This window comes from Pogona vitticeps, chromosome 4, assembly GCF_051106095.1.
Source record: "Pogona vitticeps strain Pit_001003342236 chromosome 4, PviZW2.1, whole genome shotgun sequence".
Taxonomy (NCBI): Eukaryota; Metazoa; Chordata; class Lepidosauria; order Squamata; family Agamidae; genus Pogona; species Pogona vitticeps.
Window position 1 is genome coordinate 191,170,518 of NC_135786.1, and position 24,026 is coordinate 191,194,543.

Consider the following 24,026-nt stretch of genomic DNA (forward strand, 5'->3'; position numbering starts at 1 on the left):
AATCTATCCATGTGTTCTTCATCCTTGTGCTCGTCATATGTTTTGAATTTCAGCTCAAATCAACCCCAGGTAACATAGCTAATGGTAAAGTACAAGGAGTTGTAGTCAGAAACATTTGGAAGATATCAGCTTGAGAAAGTCTGGTCTAGACTCCATAATACTGAGGGGTATGGTTTTGCAGCCGCAATAGCTGTATCTACATAAAACTTAAATTGTAAGTATATAGACAAGTTCATGTTGGAGAACAGAGTAAGTTCTGCAGAATTAGGATCAGTTTTTCAATTCAAAGTGACCTTTATTGGCATAGAGAAGTTAGAAGCATACAGATAGAAAAGTTAATAAAAATAATAATAAATAGACATAAGCATAATAGTTACACAACTAGAGATGTACGAAATGAAAGAACACGACAAGAAATGCTTAGGACAGTCTGGTTAATTTTTAGAAACCTGGGAGGAGAGAACCTTTGCAAGGAACTCGGCTACTAAAGTTGTTGTTTCTTGTGAGAAGTCATGGAGAAGGAAACCTGTCAGAAGCTGGGGAGGGCCGGAAAAGCCTGAGATAATTGGGCCTAAGGTACAAGCTCAAAGATCTTTAAACTCAGGACAGTAACAGAGGATGTGTGTAACTGAGTCGGGCTGTAATCCACAGAGGTTGCAGATTCTTTGTTCAAAGGGTACTCGAGCATATCGTCCCTTAAGAACCTCAGAAGGGAAAATACTCAGCCGGGCTAACATAAAGGCCCTCCTGATTAGAGGGTTCACCAGGGACTGGAAATAAAAACATCCAGAACCAAAGGTTGGGAAGATACCGAAGTGGATTGGAGAACATGTCTGATTCACATTGGAAACTAACTGGAGATACTCAGACTCCCATAGTTTCTCCTTGATAAGGAAGAGTGCCTGTTTGAAGTTACTGTTGAGAATGGAGTTTAAAGATACGCCAATGGACACGAGTTTGGGATCTTGGCAACTCAGAATTCATAGGTCAAAACTATACAACTAATATTTTCCAGTAAACAACAATAACCTTTTACGTATCATGCCTCCATTTGACCTTCTCTGCTGAAGATGAATAGCATGGCTTTGAAAATGTTTGCTTACTTTTTGAGACTACAATTATTGTGAAGGAAGGAGCATATACGAACTTACAATATGCAGCATCTTTTTGATGCCTGGTCTATATGAGTAGCTGTTTTCAACACTTACTATCCCTTTGGTCTGTGGATTTTTATTCTGACCTTCATCAAGTGGTTCCTGGGTGGCTAACAATCAGTATTATATAAATTGAATAAAACATTAAATTTATTGAATAACAGTTGAGAGATCTGAGCATGTTTAGCCTAGAGAAGACTGGGAGCTGACATAACAGCCATCTTCAAATATGTGAAGGGCTGTCATGTTGAAAGTGGAGCAAGCTTATTTTGTCAAGCTCCAAAGGATAGGACTTGAAGAACATCCTGGCAAGAATCAAAGGTTATCTGATCTACCCCATAGACTAAGCAATACCTGTCTAAAGCAGAGGTGAATAATGTGTGCATCTAACAACATCCAGATGTTGTTGGACCATAATTCCCATCACTATAACCAACATAATCAGTGGTAAGAGATGTTGCAGGCTGACTGGTTTGCTCAATGAGGTGGAGCACCTGGTTGCAGAGCTAGGATTATGAACTTGATTCCTCATTGTAGCGTGCAGGAGAAAAGCCAGCCTGTGAAAGCTTCACCTAGCTGCACAGTCCTAGGGCACCTCCAGAAGAAGGGAATGGTAAACCACTTCTTAGTATACCTTGAAAATGCTGGAAAGCGTCACCGTAAGTCAGGATCAACTTAACAGTATGTAGTTAATTATAAGCGATGGGAGCTGAAGTGTAATATATGGAGGGTGATATGTTTTCATTTCCTGGTCTAAAGCATGGTAAAGTTAGTACCTTAGTACCAGAAAACTCAGCACTAAATATGGTATGTGCTCTCTTCCAAGGGCATCCTCTACAACCTGAGAGATGTCCTTGTACTGTCCCCAGTTTGCTATACAGTACACCAATCTTTTGTATTTATGCTATTGGTTACATTTTCTTAAGCCATGGGTAGCATTCCTTACAGTGTCATAAACAACATGTTACTGTAGCCTAGAAACCTGTATGGCCCCTAATGGAACCTATTCTGTTTAAGTCTTCACCTTTATTTCCTCTAAAGGCTCTTCATGACTTGAATATAAAGTCAGGCCCTTTTTGTCTCATCTTCCTTTCCCCCATCTGGTTTTATAACACCTTGCTTGACAAGGGGGTTTGGCAACCTGGAAAGCTCAGCCACAGTTTTGTACATGTTTGTTTGCAGGTAACAAGAGTATTGCCTGATTATGAATTCTAACATTTTGAAGAACCCATCTGTCTTGGTAACTGGCTAAAAATGATGTTAATTTCCTAGTGATCAAGTGTGTTACAGGCCTGTGCATTTACCAGGATCTGGCTGATCAAGCTCTGAAGCAATTTCACCCTTTCTCTGTTTTGCTGTGGTAGGATAGTTGGAGTAAATCATATCATGGTAAGGGAATATTTCACACTGCGTCTTTATATTTGAAGGCTACAAACCACATCAAGAATCTAAATCATAATTCATGTATAGCTGTAGCTTTGACTTTTATCCCATCTACTTTCATCTTAAGTGTTGCCTCTTGCTACTATATATAGAATTTAAACTGTTGTGAAAGGAGTTTCATGCTGTTTTAAAATCAGGATTTGATTTGACTTTGTTTAACTACAGTAAGGACTTCTTTGTCACTGGCTTAACACAGACCTATTATTTCCGTATTTCTTCTAAGTTAATTCTCTTTTAAACATGTAGAAATGTTGCTGTTTTAGGAAGCCTTTTGCTTTGATCCATAATCAAGGCAGCTTTGAAGATCTGTACTTTATTATATTATTTAATTTGTTGCCGTGGGGTATCCTTAGGTTTGTTTTATAGAGCTATCTTTATTTGTCTGGTGTGATTAATATGCTAATTTTTAAAAAACAATACATGGCTGAAGGGACACAGCCATCCCTGTTTTATATCTTATAATTATTGCTGTTCAGTGGTGTAGGATTCCTTTCTCGATATATAATTGGAAGCATCCCATATAGGTAGTATGTATGCTGATTTTTATAAATTAAGTATTTTAACTCAGTCAGAAGGCAGATGGATACTTAAAAATAATCAGTCTGTTGCTACTGACTGTTTATGGATTTGTGAGGTGCTAAGATAGGTGTGATTTCTTTTTACATATTGCTCTAGTAACTGTCATTTTAAATGAAGTGTTAAAGGACATGTTAGTGGTTTTAAATTAATTGAGCTGGTACTTTAATAAAAGAGTAACAAGAAAAACAATACTGTTTTATTAGCTGACTAAGTTTATACTTGTCTCATATTTGAAGGTAGGCATTCTTGAAAGTAAATATAACGAACATGATCTTATGAACAATCCATTGAATTAAATGAACACGCATGAGAGATTACAGAGTGACCTTGTTCCATTAATGACTGTGCAACTACTCATACAAAAACTAGTGGGAGAACATCTTGACTAATGAAGTCAAATTGAACTGCACAAGAAATTGTGAAACAGGTTGCACAGAAATTAGTAAAATGGCTTGTGTACGGATTTCTGGTAAAAGTACAGCTTCTTGTGAAGTGACTTGTAAGATGACATGGATAAGTCATATCAGAGTACTGGGTTTGGCACTTGTGTAAAGGTAAAAAGAGGGTTGCCATGAGTAGAAGAAATATTGTATTTATGGAATGATTGGTTACAAGCCACAGGAAACAGTAACTAAAAAGCAGAGGCATAGGGCCATCACTTTTCTCCAGAGGTACTACCATGACACCCAGAAGCCCCAAAAGTATATAACATACTACATGAATTTTATTGTATGTGATTCTTAAAAATTCATGTCTGTTACATTTTTCTTCCAAAGGAAAAACATCCTAAAACCATATCCATAAAATAGAAGCATGACAATACATGGCCCTTAAAAACTCAACCAGAGTAGGTTTTTAGCATGCTGTGTAAATATATTTGTAGATATTCAAAACAAACGTTTTAAATTGCTACTTCTGGAATATAAAATGAATTATGTAATGTTGGGATGTAAAATTGTGCTGCCAATATATTTATCAAGGAAAACACATACGTTTTATTCATGCAGATTGATATGGTATTAACAGAAACTTGGAACTATCTAATCTATCTAATATGTTTTAATCTATCATTAAAACATATTAAATGTCAGTTGTCAAATGGGGCAAAATAAAACAAAATGGAAAATAAAACCATCATCATGTAGAAAAAAGATACAGTGGTGCCTCGCATAGCGAGGTTAATCTGTTCCCGATTAACCCTTGCTATGTGAAAACATCGCTAAACGGAACATAAAAACCCATTGGAACACATTAAACAATGTTTAATGTGTTCCAATGGGCCCTAAACTTACAGTTCAGTGAAGTTCCTCCATAGCGGCAGCCATTTTCGCGCCCTCGGTAAGTGAGGGGAGGGCTCGAAAACGCTGTGCGTGGCCATTTCGGGCGTCTGGTGGCCATTTTAGAACCACCGAACAGCTGATCCACAGACATCGCAAAGCGAAGATCGGTAAGTGAAATGCTTACCGATCGCTATGCGAGTTTTGCCCATTGGAACGATCGGTATGCCTCTGCATTAGCGATCCTGAAAAGGGGATCGCTATGCAGATTCGTCGTTGTACGATGCGCTCGTTAAGTGAGGCACCACTGTATATGCAAAAGTATATACACAAGTCTTTGTTCATTTTGTTTATTGTTTGTTGTCCAAAATATAAGTAGTAACATACCTTTGTTAGATTATGATATATTGTGGAACTATTATAAGGTTTGTCATTACTTTGATGTGTTGTTTGTATTGTGGAGAATAGAAAACAGACATGAAGACAAATAATTAAACCTAGAGATAGCATGCAGACCTAAGCCCTAACATACAGAAAATGTGTTTAAGGAAATTGTTAAAAATAAATATCTCTATAATGCATTCTGGAAGAGAAAATATTGACAGTGTTTTTCATTTTTCTCAAAACCTTTTGCTTTCCAAGATACAGTTCCAAAAAGATGGAAAATTTCTGCTTGATGTATTCCTGTATTTTTTTTATCACTGTCCCTGTATATCTTTTCATCCAGGTTCATCACAAAGAGGAGTGTGTCTTATCGAACTTACAGCTATATGTGCATTGCATATTTAAATTTGGATATGTGCTGTGCATGTTGCAGAATAGGTGTGGTTTCCAGGTTGTCTGAACATGTTTGTGAGTTCTGAGTTTGTGAGTTTCTCAGTTCACAGCTATCCTAGTATTTTGCTACTTCTCTTCTTTCTACATTTGTTATATTCAGGTATAAATGTTTGTCTTTTGGGTTCTCAAGCTAGACATTCAGAATTCTCGCCAACATGCTTGATTTGAAAAGAAAATTCTTTTAAACGCCTATAGCGCTCACCCTTGTTACACAATAAGTTATGTTTCTTCGTAGTGGCTGAAGAGAAAGCTAAGGAATTCTGAGCAAGAGGCCAGTCAAATGGCATTTGAGCAAGAAAATAGACAAAGAGAAATGGAATTAAGACAAAGAGAAATGGAATTTCAAATACAAATGGAACAATTAGAATTAACTGCTCGGAATAACAATAATAACAACAGGTCTAGTAAGGGAAATCTCTCAAAAATTGACCTAAAGAAATTTCCCCAATAAAGGAATGGAGATTGCCCTGAATCCTTCGTCATTTCATTTGTGAGAGCATGCTGGGACTTTGATATCAAGGATGATGAAAAAATTATAATTCTGAGATCACAAATAAGTGGAGATTTAGCTATATTGTATTCTCAGATGCCTGTAGAGCAAGCTAGAGATTTTGAAGCCTATAGAAAAATGGTATATTCAAGATTTGGCATGAATGCAGAACATTCCCTTACCAAAAAGCCTGAAGAATCTTATTCTCAGTTAGGGGCTAAACTTACTCTCTGTTTGGACAAATGGATGGAACGTGAAAATGTCACTTCTCTAGAACAAATGAAAAATGTGATTGAGTTAGAACAATTTTATTCTATTTTGCCTGGGGAATTGTGTTACTTAAAGACAAAAATCCTAAAAATCTATCAGAAGCAGGTGAAACAGCGGTTTCCATAAGTGAGATTCGAAACCCCAAGTTCTCTGAGGTAAATCTTAACGGACCAAACTGGGACAACACTAAGAGACCGTTCAATAAAAATTACATCAGTAAAACATCAGGGAAAGAAGGCCAGAGTAATGCCTCACCTGAATTGCCAAGGCCTAGTCTGCTGAAGTGAATGAACTCTGAGGAAAAGTTTAACGGATTGCCTCAGTGTGATCGAAGGACTTATAGACAGTCCTATAAGTGTCGTGGGTTTGGGCATATTCAATCAAATTGTATATAAACCAAAATAAAAATGGAAAAGATGATAATCAGACCAAGAAAGTTTACTGTTTAAAACCTGTGGAGGCCACTGAAGGAAGTTGTAACAATGGTGGTTCTGTCTCCATGGCAACTAGCACAACAGAGAATTCTGACTACCCTTTCCCCAGCTGAGAAAGTAAAACCCTGTGGCAGAAAGAAAGCAGGCTTCACTGGGAAATGGCAAGCCAAGGACCTCCAGTGGACAGCTGAGGGCCCGATGACTGCTAGTTGACCAAAGAGAACACAGAAGATGGAGCCAGAGCATCAGAGAGATCCCTGAGTGCCAGCCGTCATATGACCAGCTAAAGGAGGCATCAACAACCTGATCAGTCCACAGCGCACCTGACTACAGCCAGGTGTTCACCATCTTCATGGAGGTATCGAACATTGGTCTTGGACAGGTGCTGTGCCAAGCAGATGACAGTGGGAACGTGCAAGACTTGGACTTTGTAATCCACAGCGTAAAAGGGACTCAGATAGTGGACGTTATACCTTGCCTTGAAAGCCAAATGACTAATCAGGGGATAAACAAAATTGGTAATGTATAATAAATGTTCTGTTTCTGTATAGTGATGAAAAATTGAATATTGATGGACTGAAACGTGGAGAATGATTCAAGGACTTTTAAAATAAACTTGAATGGACTAATGAGTAACCATTCAACAATCTATGTAAATTTCCATGATTACAGTGGTGCCTCGCTTAACGATTACCTCGTTAAACGATGAAACTGCTTGACGATGAAGTTTTTGCGATCACAAAACAATGTTCTAATAGGGAAAAATTGCTTAACGATGATTGGATCCCTGCTTTGGGAACTGATTTTTCGCTGGATGACGATTTTAAAACAGCTGATCAGTGGCTCTAAAATGGCCACCCGCTGTGCAAAACGGCTCCCTGCTGTGATTTAGGATGGATTCCTCGCTTTACAGGCATTGAAAATGGCTGCCCCTATGGAGGATCTTCGCTGGACACTGAGGTATTTAGCCCATTGGAATGCATTAAACCGATTTTCAGTGCATATCAATGGGTTTTTTCATTTCGCTTGACAAGGATTTCGCTTAACAGCGATTTCAAAGAAACGAATTATCCTAGTCAAGCAAGGCAGCACTGTATGTTATATTTCTGTAAGGTTGTGAGGTTAAATGTCGTGAGTATAAATCAAAAGGTAAATTCTGTAATTGAACTGTATTGGGATGTTTAGAGTAATAAGATATTGCGATTGTTATAATAAATATTGTTTTTGCTTGCAGAATGTTGCCAGAGGGGTAAGTAGAGTTTTTATGCAATGATGCATGTTTGTTTTGGATGGAAAACGTGTTTCCCCTCCTAAACAAACATATTTAAGGGGGGAAGAATGTAGTGTTTACCCTTGTTATGCAATAAGTTATGTATTATTCATGAGTTATATGCCAATGTGGTTAAGAGGCAGGGCTGAGAGAGCTGTTAAAAGGCGTAGCCTGAGAGAGGAGGGAAGGTGAGCTGAGTATGATTTTAGTCTGTGTTAGGAGTCAGAAGGATAGTTTGGGATCTGAGGAGTGATTAGTCTGAATGTAAATTGTGGCAATAACTATAGAAGGTTAATATTGAAGCTTGATGAAACTTGAAGAATGTTCTTATGAATTGTTCCAGAAACCAACTGTAATCAACAAGCCTGTTCTATTAAAAAGTCAGTACTGAATAGATCTTCATCTTTTCTAAGTAAAATAAGTTGATAAGGAGATCAACTGGTGGCAGAGTGTCAAGAGGTGTTTTGGTTTGCCTTTGTGAGCTCTGTGTTTAGTGAGACAAACAGGGGCCATGAGGGCAAATGCCACAGGGCCCTACCATATAAAATAAAAATTCTTCTCAGGAGCCAACAATGTAATGAATTCTTTAAGTTCTGATTGTGTCTGAAAGTTATGGCAAAAATCTTTCCTTCTGTTATTTGCAAATTAGCTTGCTTTGTTTTGTGATTTATCTTTATGCCATAACCATGTTCTTCCTTATATGTGTGATTTTTCAGGCACAACTGACTAGCTCAGTTACAATAAAACATTAATATGGTTTCAACAGTAAAGACAGGTTATCTGACCAGTTTAGTCAGAAGTATTTTCTTCTATGCAGCAAGGTAAGAGTACTGGTCTTTGTATATTGTATGCTGTGTCAAAGGCTCATTTTTAAATTCAATATTCATATAGATCAAATCTGCCTTTCTGAACCAAGGAGGAAAGTACCAGTGGGTTGTGGTCTTAGCAGAGGGTGTCACAATTTCAGGGGGCAGGGTGAGCCTGGCCTGGACCATAGGCTGTCTCTGGTGGCAGACAGATTACAAGTATAAAAATAAAACAGTAAACTTGAGAATTGAAAAAATATATATATCCAACAATCTGTCGAAATAAAATTCAGTAAGTACAAAAACCACTTCCATCAATTAGTGAAAATCCACTTCAGAAGTTTATTTAAACACTGCTGTTGACGAAATCACTCATACATCCCTTCTGTTAGAGTTTCATAAAACAGGCCACTACTGATAATTCTCTGTCACTGGTGTTTAATTAGTTTTAAAGGCAGGGTAATGAATAGAGCCTCAAGTGCCCCCTGTAAAGCATAGAGAGGTCCTATGTGCACAGGTGCTCCCATAGACTATCTGGTCCCAAATCATGTAGAGCAGGGCTAAGCAGCCTTTTTTGTGTTTATGGGCCATATATGCATGTGAGTGACAAGTTTAGGACCACATGCTAGTGGATACAGCTAGAGCTAGCTGTGGTTGGAACTTGAGTTGTTCCTTGATAAATGCCCCCCCCCCCCATTTTCATATGAATTTAGTTTATAATCTGATTGTGTGGAGTTTTGTTTTGGTCTTCACATTTAGATCCTGTCTTTCTGCTAATTAGAAGCAATTGGAGCGTAATGGTTTTTCCCCCTTCTATGTTTAAAATATTTACCTAATCATTTCTCTTTTATCTTAAGCCGTTTTGTTTGTCCACAGAAGTTTCTACTGTCTGATTGAAAGTGTGTCCCTCTTCCCAAAATCTGCTGTCTTTGCACATGTTCTGCTTGCCACACCACTTCGTGTATTAGAGAAATGTATAAAACAGAAAAATTGCGAGAGCTAAATGTGTTTCAGGTCCTATGTAGAATATCTTGCATGATTCATCATATTTTTTCTCACTCCTGTAAAAAAGGGTCAGTTCAGTATCCTATTCAACATTTATATGTGTGGAACTCCAGCTGTGACTATCTGATGTAGTTCCAGTCTTGTGCAGTTGCATGCCTGGTTGTGTAACCCCTTTGCATAGTCAGGCACATGAGTGGCATCTTGTCAGGCTGCCACAGAAGCTTCTCAAGTTGGAACTCTGCACATGAAAATATTAAAGAGGATATTGGCCACACAGTTTAAAGACTGGAAAAATGTAAGAAGGTAAAGAGGTGAATAGCACTGATGATACAACATAGTCTATGTACCCTCCTTTTTTCAAATTAGGAAATTACTCTAATCAATGCTTAATAACGTGTGTGAGTAGCTAACAGCAATACATTTGTGGATAAAATTCTTGTTTGCAACTCATAGCCAGTTAAAGAGTATCTTCATACTTTGGATGCTGTATCTTATTTCTCATACTTTAGATACTGATTTATCGCCTGTGACATTAATCATCTCACAGCAAGTGACGGAATAACTTGCAGATGCCCTTCCTTTCCTCATTTATGAAGATAAATGTCATAACATGATGGCCAATCTTTGTTCTGACACTAACCATTATACATTTAAGAAATGTAGCAAAAATACCACTGACAGCTAGCAAAAGCGTGTGTCTAGCATTCTCATGGCTCGTGCTTCTAGTTCAGAGCCCTGGCTTGTCATATTTCATTTTGGAACACTTTTAAATAAAAGATTTACTCTGTGTCAGCAAACAAAAATAATTGCTTGGCAACACAATGTTGCAATTCTGTGACTTAGTGATCAACAGTTCAACACTGTTGTGCCTTGAGGGCAGACGAAGTGGTGAAAGGAGATACTGTAGGACATTATAGAAAGGAGAGAACAGCAAGTCTTTGCTGCTGAGGTGTCAAAGAGTGAGGCATCCATACTGAATGGGAGTCACGGAAGAGCCTCAGCTCAGTGCCTCTTGCTGGAGATGAAACCCAGATGTCGGTCTTTTAATAGGAGATGACCAGGATTGCAAGCTGTTACACAGGATGAACAACTTGCAAAACTCTCTTTAATACAGTGGTAGTCCAGTTCTTGGGTCTGTGTACACATGGAGTGGAGTTTTTGGCCTTCTGAGATGGTTAATTGGAGTACACATTTTGAATTTTCCTTACATAAAAAAAAGCAAAAGAATACATATTTTGCAATATATATATATATATGCTGCATTGGACACAAAGGCAAAAAAAGAAAATTACCGCATTAGAGACATAGTCCTTTCCCTTCTGTTCTAGTTTTTTAGTTGGATGCAATTATTTATGTAGTGGAATAGTTCATGATTCAATAAATAAAATTCTAGTGAGAAGTTTTTCTGGAGAGTGAGCTTTCTCATGTGCCTTGTGATGGTTACACCTTTTCTTTTGGGACTACAGTAGGGATTCTGTGGGTGGGTAGATGGGTCTCCTGGTCAAAAGCGGGGCTTTTCATTGGATTCTTTGTAATTGTAACCTAGAAATAAAATATATAGGCTAATTTGATTGAAGTCTGTGAGTAATTCCATTTCATTACTTTTATCTGTTCCATTTTTTTTGCTACTAGTTTGATTATATGTATTTCATATGGGTTGCTGAGTGAATTCCTTAATGTGGTTGTGATATAAAGATAGTGCATATTGCTAGCTCATACATTGGTATGGTCTGTACTCATTTAAACTCCCAGTTTAGTTTACATGAACTGTCAGTGATATATATTGTGGTGTAGTGCATTATGATACATTAAAACTGTGGTGCTGTTCCTATATTCAAATAGTCTGTTTTCTATGAATTGCTATAAATATATTTGTGGAAAATAGGGACACCTGCATCCTGAAATAGTACTTTCCATTTTTCAGAATTCTTGTTCTTCACTCTGTTGCCTGCACAGAGCTACCTTGTGAAGGATAGGTTCTTATGAAAATAGGGGGAGCATAAAGGGGATCATGAGGAAGTGTGGAAGGCTGGCCAAGGGCAATATAGCTTTGGCTGATTAAGGAATGCTTAGGCTGGGCTAAAGGAAGAGGTGGAAGGGAATAATCACGAGGACCCCTCACCCCCTTTGTCCTAACAGGCCAGGGTTTTCACAGTAGTAGCAGTTGCCTGGTCTACATCAGTTATATGAAACAACTGTGTAGTAATCATACTGTAGGTTCTGAAGAGGGAAGATCTTAAGCTGCTTCCACTTTCAAAGAATTGGTAGTAGAGAAAGTGTGGAAGACCCATTATTTCTAAAACCACAGGCTTGTATGTGTGTGAAGAATCTTACATGGTCCCCAGATGCATTAACTAATTCAGATGAGAACAAAAAATGTTCTTGGACTAGTGACAGGAAGAAAATAGCCTTCTTCCCTCTCCTTATTTCTGTCATCTTCTCCTTGTTCCTACCATACTTAAATTGAGTTTTCATTTGAATAGTAAGCAATGATATTCAGATTTTCACAGTTTCGTTCACTGTTTGGTAGCAGTACATGATTAGTATTGTTCATGACACAGAACATCTTGTATTTTGTGAATTAAATGTATAATCCTCATCCATTAAAACTTTTCTAGCAGGATAACTTTCTATAAAACTAAATTTGATATTATTTATGCAAGGAAATGTTTTAAAATCCTTTATACGAGACTGAACATTTTAACACCTGGAGTATTATGACTGTCATCCTAATAACACTTACACAGAGGTAAGTTGCACTGAATAGCAGAGGGACTCTTTTTTTTCAAATAAGTGGTCTGGTTCCAAAGAAGTATTTTAGGAATGCCCATGTTCTAAGCTCTGTTCAGCTTGTAAAACCAATTTCATAGCTTTATTTATTTATTTATTTATTGAATTTCTGTCCTGCCCATCTAGGCCAAAGGTCTACTCGGGATGGTTTACAAATTTAAAAACAATAAAACAAAAAACATATATTATAGGTACAAGGTGGCAAAAGTATAAGAAATTAAGATAGGGCAGGACGGAAAGCCTGCCCAAATAGCCAGGTTTTAAGTTTGTTCCTGAAAACACCCAGAGAGGGAGCCAGGTGGATTTCCACTAACAAGTTGTTCCAAAGGCCAGGGGCCACTGCCGAGAAGGCCCAGTTCCTCATTCTTTCCTTCCAGACCTTCCTCGGCGTTGGGCCCCTCAGCCACCTGGCCTGGCTGGAACGAGTGACTCTGGCAGAACTGGCTTTTGGTCCTCAAAAAGAATTCATTGGATTGGATTTTCCAATATGTAACTCATGGAGCCTGGAATGGAGGACAGTGGGGGTGGAAATTCCTCTGAAGATTAGATTGGGTCACTGAAGACTCTTGTCTAGTAGAGCCCTTGACAACCTTTTGCTGTTGTATTTGCAGTTAAGCTCAGCTGAGTACATCAGAATGGGTTTCAGATTTTGAACTTACAACAAGCATTTTACCTTCCCTTGAGTGTGCCCCTGTTCTGGAAAAGAAATCCAAATGTAGAAGTGTATACTTCCTTTTTTGTATGTTTACACATTTTCTTTTGGCTTTGGTTAGACTGTGCTGGACTTTAGGTTCCTCCAGAGGGGAGAGAAGGCAAGTTTTGGTGCTATTTGCTTAGAGCAGGAAGTCTTCACTGTATCCACAAGCTTTATTTTTCTATATTCTTGATTTCCCCCAAGTTTCTATTTCTTTTTGAGAGAGCTCCTAAAAGCATGCAGAATTTTTCTTAATTCTCCAGTTTTTGGGCTGGCCTAAGAATATAACAGGAAACCAGGCTGGATCAAGCCAGGGGTCTCTGAAGTCCAGCATTCAGTGTACATGGTGGCAAACCAGTTGCCTGTGGGGAGCTCACCAGCAGGACATGCAGTTAACTACACCCTATATCTTGCATTCTGAAGGAACTGAAATATAGAGGCTTCTGTATCATCCTTACTGGGGAGAGGAAGGAGAAACAGCACAGTTTCTTTAAAGCACAGTTTCTTAAAAGTCATGTTTAAGAAAAGAACTGCTGCTCTTGGAAATTTCTAGGAGTCTGATTCTCCTTTTTTTTTCTTAGCAATAGCGATAGTGAGTTCTACGATATGTGTATATGGATGCCACAAAAAAGGGAGCAAATCTCTGTACAGTGGATTGTTCATAGTCTGTATGTTTTCTGGCACTCACATTTTCCAGATATGGCTTGCAGCCCACCTATTCCTTACCCTTTCTGTAGGACATGTCATTAAAAAAGAAAAGTCTACTGTAAAGTTCAGCATGTTCAGATAAGGAGTAAGTGAGAAGAATTATGTTCCTTATGTTATAGATGATTCCACTCTTCCACTTGGCTAGGGATTGGATGAGACTCCCATGAAAACAAGACGGAGACAATGTAGGGGTTATTTGTCTGTGTGATTAAATAACATTCATCCTGTTTAGGAAAGATCCCCAATAAAGGACCAGGATGATAAGTTTTATCATACCCCTCATTAGAAGCAAAAATGACATTGGTGGTTTGAATCACCTCTTATCACCTTAGAATGTAAGCTACTATGACTACCATTGAACAAAAATAGCCTTGGAAATGTTATTCATGCTCTGTCAAATCCTTGTTTTGATTATTTGAGTGTATTATTTAGATGATTCCCTTTGAAAGCAGCCTGGAAGATTCATTTAGTTTAGAATAGAGCAGCTAGATTAACTAACTAATGTGATCCTATTATACTAGTACTTTGTCAACTGCAAGGAGTAGCCACTCCTAGGTCCAATTCATTGTGTTGGTTTTTACCTTTAAAGTCCCTAAATGGCTTTGAGAGAGTTATTTGGAGAAATGCCTGAGACAACTTTGAAGTTAAAAACTATTAAGAATGAGGAAGAAAGCAGTCATAGCAAAGAAACCTGACAATAGAAGGCTCTGAACTGAGTTAAAAGTACACACATTTGTCATTCATTGGTAGTTTCCATCAATGTTAATGAAGAGATTTAATTTCTATTCCCCAACCAAAAGAGTATGTGGAAGTTGGCTTCGTCCATTGAAACAAGTATGGAACAATTCTGGATGGGGCATCTTTGTATGTGCATTGGAGCTTGGCTGTCTGGAACACATCAATGGACTGAGCAAATATCTATGGGAATTGGCAAGGATATATATGGTGGGCAGGGCAGAACAATTGTATTTCCCAATAATGGCCTTTCTTTTTCCTTATGGAAAAGAATGTTCCAGCTGGAAGCATTTCATTTATAAAAGCTCAGACTAGCTGAAAAGCAGTTCCAAACTTAGAATCTGCATTGACTTCATATTGTAACTTTGGAAATGTGTTTGCTTCACTCTTTGTGGCAACACTGCAGCAAATAGTTGGTGTTTAGTTAAGGTGCTGGTATGATGAACAAAGTAGTATTACACTGTAAGATGTTGAATAGTTATGGATAGTATATGATTTTGCTAACATGCGCTGGATTATGGAGAAAGCCAGAGAGTTCCAGAAAAACATCTACTTCTGCTTCATTGACTATGCAAAAGCCTTTGACTGTGTTGACCACAACAAACTGTGGCAAGTTCTTAAAGAAATGGGAATGCCTGACCACCTTATCTGTCACCTGAGCAATCTATATGTGGAACAAGAAGCAACAGTTAGAACTGGATATGGAACAACTGATTGGTTCAAAATTGGGAAAGGAGTATGACAAGGCTGTATATCGTCTCTCTTTATTTAACTTATATGCAGAATACATCATGCGAAAGGCTGGACTGGCGGAATTAAGATTGCCGGAAGAAATATCAGCAACCTCCGATATGCAGATGATACCACTCTGAGGGTAGAAAGTGAGAAGGAATTAAAGAACCTCTTAATGAGGGTGAAAGAGGAGAGCGCAAAAAATCATCTGAAGGTCAACATAAAAAAACAAAGATCATGGTCACTGGTCCCATCATCTCCTGGCAAATAGAAGGAGAAGATATGGAGGCGGTGACAGATTTTACTTTCTTGGGGTCCATGATCATTGCAGATGGTGACAGCAGCCCCGAAATTAAAAGATGCCTGCTTCTTGGGAGGAAAGCAATGAGAAACCTAGGCAGCATCTTAAAAAGCAGAGACATCACATTGCCAACAAAAGTCCGAATAGTCAAAGCTATGGTTTTTCCTGTAGTGATGTATGGAAGTGAGAGCTGGACCATAAAGAAGGCTGACCACCGAAGAATGGATGCTTTTGAATTGTGGTGCTGGAGGAGATTCTTGAGAGTCCCCTGGACTACAAAGAGAACAAACCTATCCATTTTGAAAGAAATCAACCCCGAGTGCTCACTGGAAGGACAGATCCTGAAGCTGAGGCTCCAGTACTTTGGCCATCTCATGCGAAGAGAAGACTCGTTGGAAAAGACCTTGATGTTGAGGAAGTGTGAAGGCAAAAGGAGAAGGAGAAGACAGAGGACGAGATGGTTGGACTTTGTCACTGAAGCTGCCAACATGAATTTAACCCAGCTCCGGTCCATGGGGTCATGAAGAGTCGGACAAGACTTAATGACTAAACAACAACATATGATTTTGCACTAAAGAAAATATTATGCCAGTAAATATTGAACATACTGCAGTGCACTAACACTCTGGTGGATCAAAATAAAAAGGCAAAAGTTTAAGAAAGGCTCTCTTGGACTAGACCAAAGTCCAGCAGTATGTTCATTCAGTGCTCAACCAATTGCCTATGGGATTCCCACAAACAAGACATGAATGCGTTAGCCTTCATCAGCTTTGGTGACTTCTGCTTACAACATTTAGACATGATCTGCAGCGGACATTTTGTATGGTAAGAGAGTTTATTACAATGCCATGCAGCTCTAAATCTTATAGCTAGTTCCATCTACTAGCTGCCTTGGATTCTTTTTAAGGAGAAATGTAGGATAAAAATATTTTAAATAAACAAACTAACGAAAGTCCACATACTGAATCAAATACTGAATGGTGAGTTTACACTTGTGTAGAGATGGGCACAAATCTCAGTTTGTATGAACAGTGGTGCCACAGATGCTGTGTGTTTCCTTTCTCCACCTTCCCGCTGATAACCCACTCATCAGTCAGAACGAGCTTCTTTCCTCCTTCTCTTTGGCTGTTCAACCAGTCCCTGGCAGGAGCGAGATTCATGCCCATCTCTACACTTGTGCAAATTCCATTGATTCAGTGGATCTACTCTAGTTGGGACAACCAGTTGGATTCACACAACAGAAAGCTATATAATTTCCATATGCTGATTTATAATCCAGTTGTGAAATACTTGCTACAATTTCCTTGCACATACAGTACATCTCATCACAGTGGGGAAGAAAGTGACAATATAAATGTCTGCTCAGTCTGCTATCTAATTATGGGCCACATCAAGACTCCTGTTGTCTCTTCCTACAGTTCTTTGTGTTTAAAAAGTTCTTGGGCCAGACAACCCTTCAAATAGAGGGTTATGCTTCATAAATTAGCACACATGGCCACTCTATGGTACTTGATGCTAGACGTTTCTGTGTTTGTGACTGTTACAAGAAAGTAACTGACTTTTAAACAGTTTAAGAATAATGTACTTTCCTTGATTAAAATGAATATGTTTAGGAGTCATTATCTGTAATCAGCTTCCTTATCCTCTGATGAACTTCTGGATTTTCCTGCTAGAACCCTCAGGTAGTAGTAACATCTGAGGGGAAATTCCACAGGTTCTTTCTGCTTAGTAGTCTGCATACCTTTTTCTCAGCCTCATTCATTTTATGCATTGTGATTTGATCACTGTAATCCACTCTGTGTAAGGAATACCTGTGAAAACTGTTGTACGAGTTGGATTATGTTCAGCATAGGAATTCTAATCAGGGACGTGGTGGCGCTGTGGGCTAAACCGCAGAAGCCTGTGCTGCAGGGTCAGAAGACCAGCAGTCGTAAGATCAAATTCACACAACAGAGTGAGCTCCCATCGCTTGTCCCAGCTCCCGCCAACCTAGCGGTTCGAAAGCATGCAAATGCAAGTAGATCAATAGGGACCACCTCGGTGGGAAGGTAACAGCATTCCGTGTCTAAGTCGCACTGGCCATGTGACCATGGAAGATTGTCTTCTGAGAAAACGCTGGCTCTGTGGCTTGGAAACGGGGATGAGCACTGCCCCCTAGAGTCGAACACGACTGGACAAAAATTGTCAAGGGGAACCTTTACCTTTACCTAGGAATTCTAATCAGGTATTTTATCCACAATTTAAAATCCTAGTTTGAAGTCTTGAGCAGCATATACCAAATCAACTTTAGAGACTACCTTTTCAATGTTTCTCCTGATCCTAGGAGAGAAAGAAAAGTAATCTTGTGATACCTTAAATAATAACAAAGTTTGTTTGCACAACATTTTGCTGCATCTGCTGAAATTAGCTGCAATCCATAAAAACCTATGCCAGATAGAAGTTGCTATCTTTATGATGTCACAACAAAAACTGATTGTGAAGAACTACAAAACAATCTCTAACCTTTTGGGACATTGCATTATAATGGTAAATGAGATTCAGTGTAGGCATTTATAAAGTAATGCAGTGTGGGATAGAAAAATGACAGCTTCACATATACACTGATATGAACTAGGATCTTGGGATTGTAGTGGGTGGGTCAGTAAAAATGACCATCTGCCATACAGCTGTTCTAAAAAGAGGAAATCCTATGTTAAGCTTAATTAGATATTTAAAAGCTAGTGACATAATGCTTTCATACTACTCTGTGATGTGACCATACATAAAATACTCTGTGCTGTTCTGGTTGCTGCACTGGAAAGAAGATATGGCAGTGCTAGAATAAGTGCTAAAAAGTGCATCCAAAAGTGTTCAATGCACTGGAGCAAGTGTGCTACAAAGAAAGGCTGTGATGAGTGCAGCAGTTCAGGTTAGGAAAAAATGGGTAAGAAGGAACATAATAGAAATGTATGATATCATGTATGATGGAAAGAAATTGAATAGCTTGAATATTTTCTCCCTCTGTAATATTAGAACCTTGGAACATTCACTGAACAGTAAGAAATTTATGACAAAATGAAATTCTTCTTCACGCCATGCACAGTTTTAACTGTTTGCTACCAAAAGTAGTAGTGATGGCTGCCAGTTTGGTTTTATTAAAGAGGCTGGACAGATTCAGAGGAGGGGGTAGTCAGTATTAATCAGTCCATATGAATACCTTTGTATAAATCAATCAATGTGAATGTCAGTACCTGGGGATCAGGAGGGGAAGGGTGCCACTGCTCTTCTCCAACAGGTCATTGTCTGAACAGAATGCTGATCAACACAAATCTTTCTTCTGTTCCAGCCTGGCTGTTCTTGGGGTTTTAATATTCCTCATCTTCAAAAATATTCAAATTAAGGGGAAAGGGTAGAAGAAAGGGCAAGGTAGAAAGATGTAATATTGTACCTCCTAGTGGAACAGTTGTTAGGTGCTGTACCAATAAGTCATGGACTATAACAACCACCTAGCCTTAGTTTAAATATCACTGAAGTATTTATCTTCTGTTTTATTTTTCTCTCAGAAGGAGCATATTAAGTTGCAGATATGAACACTTGTCTCTTGGTATGGGAAAGCAGTTTCCTTTCCTTTCTCTTTTTAGATAGAAATTACTCTAAAGAGTTGGATTAATAAAAAGAATGACTTCAGCAAGATATTTGAAACTTTAGCCCACACAACTGTATGTCAAAACCAAGATAATGGACACAATGGGCTATTTTATTTGCTCCTTCATGTTCAGACTTTCGATATCCTGGAATAATAGTTTGTACTACCCTGTTTGTTTCCTGTTGTAGTAGTTTCAATCCTGCCTTTAAAGATTGATTGAAATCTTTGAATTCTGCACCTTGCTTTGTCAACTTTGTTTTGTTCGTGCTGTGTCTCTCTAGTGACAATCTTTTGTGTCTATTCTTATATTTACCCACTGTTTTCTCTCACCAGTTCAGAGCAGCTCTTTTCCCCAATCTTCCAAGGTCAAGGTGGACATGCCGTTGTCTTTTCCTTTCCACCCAGCTTGTGTTGTAACACCTGACATTACTACATCCTCTATAGAATAGGTTGTGATGTCATAGAGAAGGGGACAGGGCTACCCAAATTCTCTTAATTTCAGGCAGGAGCTGCCCAGGTGTGCTGAGGGCCTGTACACGGGAAGAGAAACAGGGAGTCCTCCACAGTGAGTAACCCCACCCAATATCCTTCATAGCTTGGTCCAATATACTATAGTTTCTTCTACCTCTCTTTTGAAATCTCTTCAGTTAAACTCTGGAATATTTCCAGTTCAGTTGAGTTTCTTTCTTCTTGCCTTATCCTTCATTTGTCTTCCTTCTCCTTTTCTTGTTTTTATAATCTTGTTTCATTAATTCTACAGATGTCTTAGATCAAAAGGAGCAAAATGCAGCCCTCAGATGCTTTTGAATAGCCTAGCATTTCTCATTGCTGGCCATGCTGGCTAAGGCTAATGGGAGATGCAGTCTAACAGCATCTGGAGGGCTGTATTTTGCCCATTCCCATCCCAAATCTACTTTATATGTATGTACATTGCCCTGTAGGTATCTAGCATTTAGGGTTTGGTTGTATCTGAACCTTGTTTCTCTGAAGGTTCTGTTTGGTACCCAGAACTTTCATCTGTACAGTTCATTTCACTTATAATAAAGATCTGAACTGTAATAAATTGTTATGATGGGCAGTGGACTGGTGCATTGGTTTTGAGTTTGAAAGCAGAGTGCAGGAGGTTTAGTCATATAAATAAGAGAGAAAATAGTAGACATGCATAGCTGAATGTAATAATATGGGGGAAAGATTATTTGTGTAACTTTTCAGGATACTGCACTCAGTATCACGTTGGAGATGGTGTTTGTCTATTACAGTGCTTCTCAACCTTGGGTAACTCAGGTGTTCTTGTATTGCATTTCCCAGAAGTCTTCACCACTAGCTATGATAGCTGAGGTTTCTGGGAGCTGAAGTCCAAGAACACCTGGGTTACCCAATTTTGGGTACCACTGGTCTGTCATTTAAGTGGAAATATGTTGTGGAGTTCAGATGACATGTTTATTCTTATCTTAACATTTTGGAACCCAGCTGCTTTGGAGCCTTGCTAGTTGGCATGGTGTGCTAGAGAACAACAGATATATTTTGGTAAATGGTGGTTCTGAATCCAATGGTACTTCCTTGAGAAGCTGGGAAGCCAGTGCCTAACACAGACTGAAGAAACCCCTATCTGTCATCCAATTTTTATTTTCAGTAACTGTTGATGAAACATTATTTGTTCTTAATAGATAGTTGTTATTGTGACATCCATTGCAGAAAAATAGCCTAGAAGTGGCTGAGTATGAATGACGAACTAATCATGTCTCATGTTGATGTGCAGATTTTAATAGTAGTATGCTAGTAATATGCTTAGGACCAGTGTATACAGTAACTATTGCCTGTGCTTTTCCATAGTCCCAGACGCAGAAGTATGTTTAAATGGGAGAAAAACTGTGGAGAAGTAGCTGAAAAGAATAGTTGAGGAGGTAGATGCCTGTATATTAGTTCTTTAGAACTACAGTGTGTCTTTTGGGGCTCTTCATAAAAGGCAAAGGAGTGGAAAACTGAGCTGAACTGGAATGTATATTTCAAATACAGGTTATACATATTTTGGACATGTCGATCTTTGTCATATTAATGATTTTTCATACCTTTACCTTTTGAAACCTGTCATGTTGCTTTTGCAGTCTATTTACTGCAAATTGAAGTGTTTCTTGAATATGTAGAATCAATGACAAAAATTGCTTGAACAAATACTAAAGTTATTTTACTTACTGGCCTTTCCAAAAGCAATTGCTTCTTGGATTTGTAATCTTAAGTAGGATCGATGCTTCTGCAATATGAGAATTTCCATGTGTTGATGCCCATGATTATCTGCTCAGTTCTACCTATGCTTGTTTTGCGTTTATAGAATGACTCTGCCCTTGACCTACAGCTTCCCAACTTTTACAAAGCATTATGCAGATAACATGACAATACAGTAATTGAAATGTATGCCACGATTACTTTTTACCTTCTCACATGTATATTTCTTTTTAGGCACTGGAAAAGCATCCCAATTCACCAATGACTGCAAAGCAGATATTGGAAGTAATTCAGAAAGAAGGGCTGAAAGAAACAAGGTTAGTATTATATTAAAATATGTTGTATTTAGGAAGAAGGTTTCACTTCTAATTAATGTGCTGTTTATAGGTAGGACATTATTTGTATCTGACTAATGTTGCAAATAAAAGAACCACATACAGTCCATAAAAGTTAAATTTCATTTGATAAGTATTAGGAGATAATGTCTAAAAGAGCAGTATGGTTGCTGTCCTGTAAATACTTACCTGGGTGCAAACTTTATTGAACTAAGTGAAACTTACAATTGAGAAGATACACGGAGAATATCACTGTAAATAACCTTGGTCTTACTGTAGCTACTAGCAATTTTTTTCTTTTAACAGAAAGCAATGTATTAATAAAACATGTATGTGACCCTTGTGCTCTTGGAATTTTTGGGGAAAACAAAACCGAGAAAAATATGAAGCCAGTGAATAGACTTCAATGCCAGCCTCCTGCAGAATGCATTACAGTGTCACTGACTTACGAAAAAAATTTTGTTGCTGGTTTTGAACTGAAAGAGTGGATCGCAGCTTTCTTACCTTGTGAATTTGGTAGGAGGATCTCATGTCCAGGTTGGAACCTGGATTCTCAGACAAAGTAGTAGATTAAGAAAGACCTGGAGGCTGTGTGCTGACCTGGGGATTCTGTCCATGGCGGAGGGCCATCCCAGTGGGTAGCAACCAGTTTTGGTTTATAATCAGCATGTTTTTTGGCTGAAGATCATGGTCTTCATCTATCATGTTAGAATCAACCAACTAGCAAGCCAGAAACAAATCACAGAATACTGCTTTATACTCACTTAGACCAAGAAATCCATCTAATTCAGTGTTCTTTATGTTGAAAGGAAACAACTGTCCAGAATTTCACAGGGGACTCTTTTCCGGTCCTGCATGAAGATATGTAGGAATGAATCTGTGATGTTTTGCATGAAAAGCATGTGCTCTTAAGCTATAATCTTTGACCACACAGCATAGATCATTTTCCTCCTCCTAGTGTGATATTGGCTAGGCAGGACATGTAGTATCTAAAATTAGAATAACAACCTATAGATCAGCAAGGTAACAGGGTGAAGCCAAAGGCTGTAAAATCTGAGCAGGATAAAAAGAAAGGAAAAGTTTGGAGTTCGCTCAGAATCTGGGTAGAGTAATTAAAAAAGAGAGAGAGAAAGAAAGAGTTTGGTATTGCCCCAACACTGGTACCTAAAAGTGGTTGTATATTACATAGGCACTTTTGAACAGGAGGAGAGGAGGACAGAATGTTCTGAAAAGGTTTATGGAAAGTATATTGAGAGAGCAGATCTATTTACTAGGAAGCAGGTTATTTGAGACCATTTAAGAACTTTAAGAAGGCAAAGTTGAGGAGAAACAGGCCTTCTGAAGCCTGAATTCAGCCTTCCCACATTGCCTAGAACCAGTTGCCAGAGTGGCCATAGTGCTTGTAATTGTCATCTAATAGTATTTTAATTTTAAAAAAATGATAATGAAATGCAGAATCTTTCCCAATACATTACTATGCACTTGAGTTGTACACTAGATAGTTTGTGTAATAAGATATAAGAAGTGAGTGCCAGGGGGCAGAGGACTTAACACTATGAACAATTGCAATTACTTTTTGTAGAAACCAAGATGGAATTGTGTTCCTGAAGTCTTAAAAATATGGGTAGCATTGATAGGTGCAAATGGCAAAGAAGTTCTGAGAAGACAGGTCCAGCGAGTAAACATAATAATGCAGGTGCTAGGCTACATGCATTTGCAACCAGAAAAGAAAAAAGGGGTTTTACAACAGTCAGTCCAATTCTTTTATACTCTTCTCTGCAGTAAGGAATGTTACTGTACCACTTTTATTGTTTTGTCAGGTGAAACCATTGAACTCTGGCCTCTGTTTTTACTGCAATTACTCATATTATTAAAGTAGTATATCTTGATTGTGTGATTATCTTTACCATGTTTATCACCAGAGATTATTGTGTCGTAGACTGTACTGTGAAAAGATTAGGTAGAAGGGTAATGGCTAAATCCCAAGTAATAGAAATTGTAGAAGAAAAAGTGAAATGGGAGGGGATGGGGGCAGTAGATGAAAACACTGCAGCTACTATAAATGAACCATTCACGGCTCTAAAAAATGAAAGATAAAAATCAATGTAGTAGAAAATCATAAACTGCTAGTGACAAGTTAGAAATGAAAAACTGTTACTCCTTCATGAATTGTACAGTGGTGCAGTATATATTACAATGTAAACTTGTATAAGATGTATCTGTAAAGTTCAACGCTTACTTTTAAAATGGAGAAAATAGATTGTGTTGCTATATCATTTTAAAGTCAAGACAGAACCAAACAATTTTTCTTTTAACTT

The 24,026-nt window shown here is 38.3% G+C and overlaps 1 protein-coding gene across 5 annotated transcripts in view; it reads left to right on the forward strand.

The window, feature by feature from the left end:
- ASXL3 (ASXL transcriptional regulator 3) overlaps positions 1 to 24,026 on the forward strand; it is a 136,155-nt gene that overhangs the window by 8,135 nt on the left and 103,994 nt on the right. For 2 of the 5 annotated variants that reach the window (XM_078393697.1, XM_078393694.1), the window contains exons 2-3: positions 19,653 to 19,715; positions 21,608 to 21,690. Coding sequence is in view for 3 of the 5 variants with exons in the window: in XM_078393694.1 (XP_078249820.1) it covers positions 21,635 to 21,690 (56 nt within the window). In the remaining 2 variants the exon portion in view is untranslated. Of the gene's footprint in view, positions 1 to 19,652; positions 19,716 to 20,983; positions 21,055 to 21,607; positions 21,691 to 24,026 lie in introns of those variants that run through there. The other 3 variants (XM_072998892.2, XM_078393695.1, XM_072998893.2) reach the window with 2 other exon arrangements.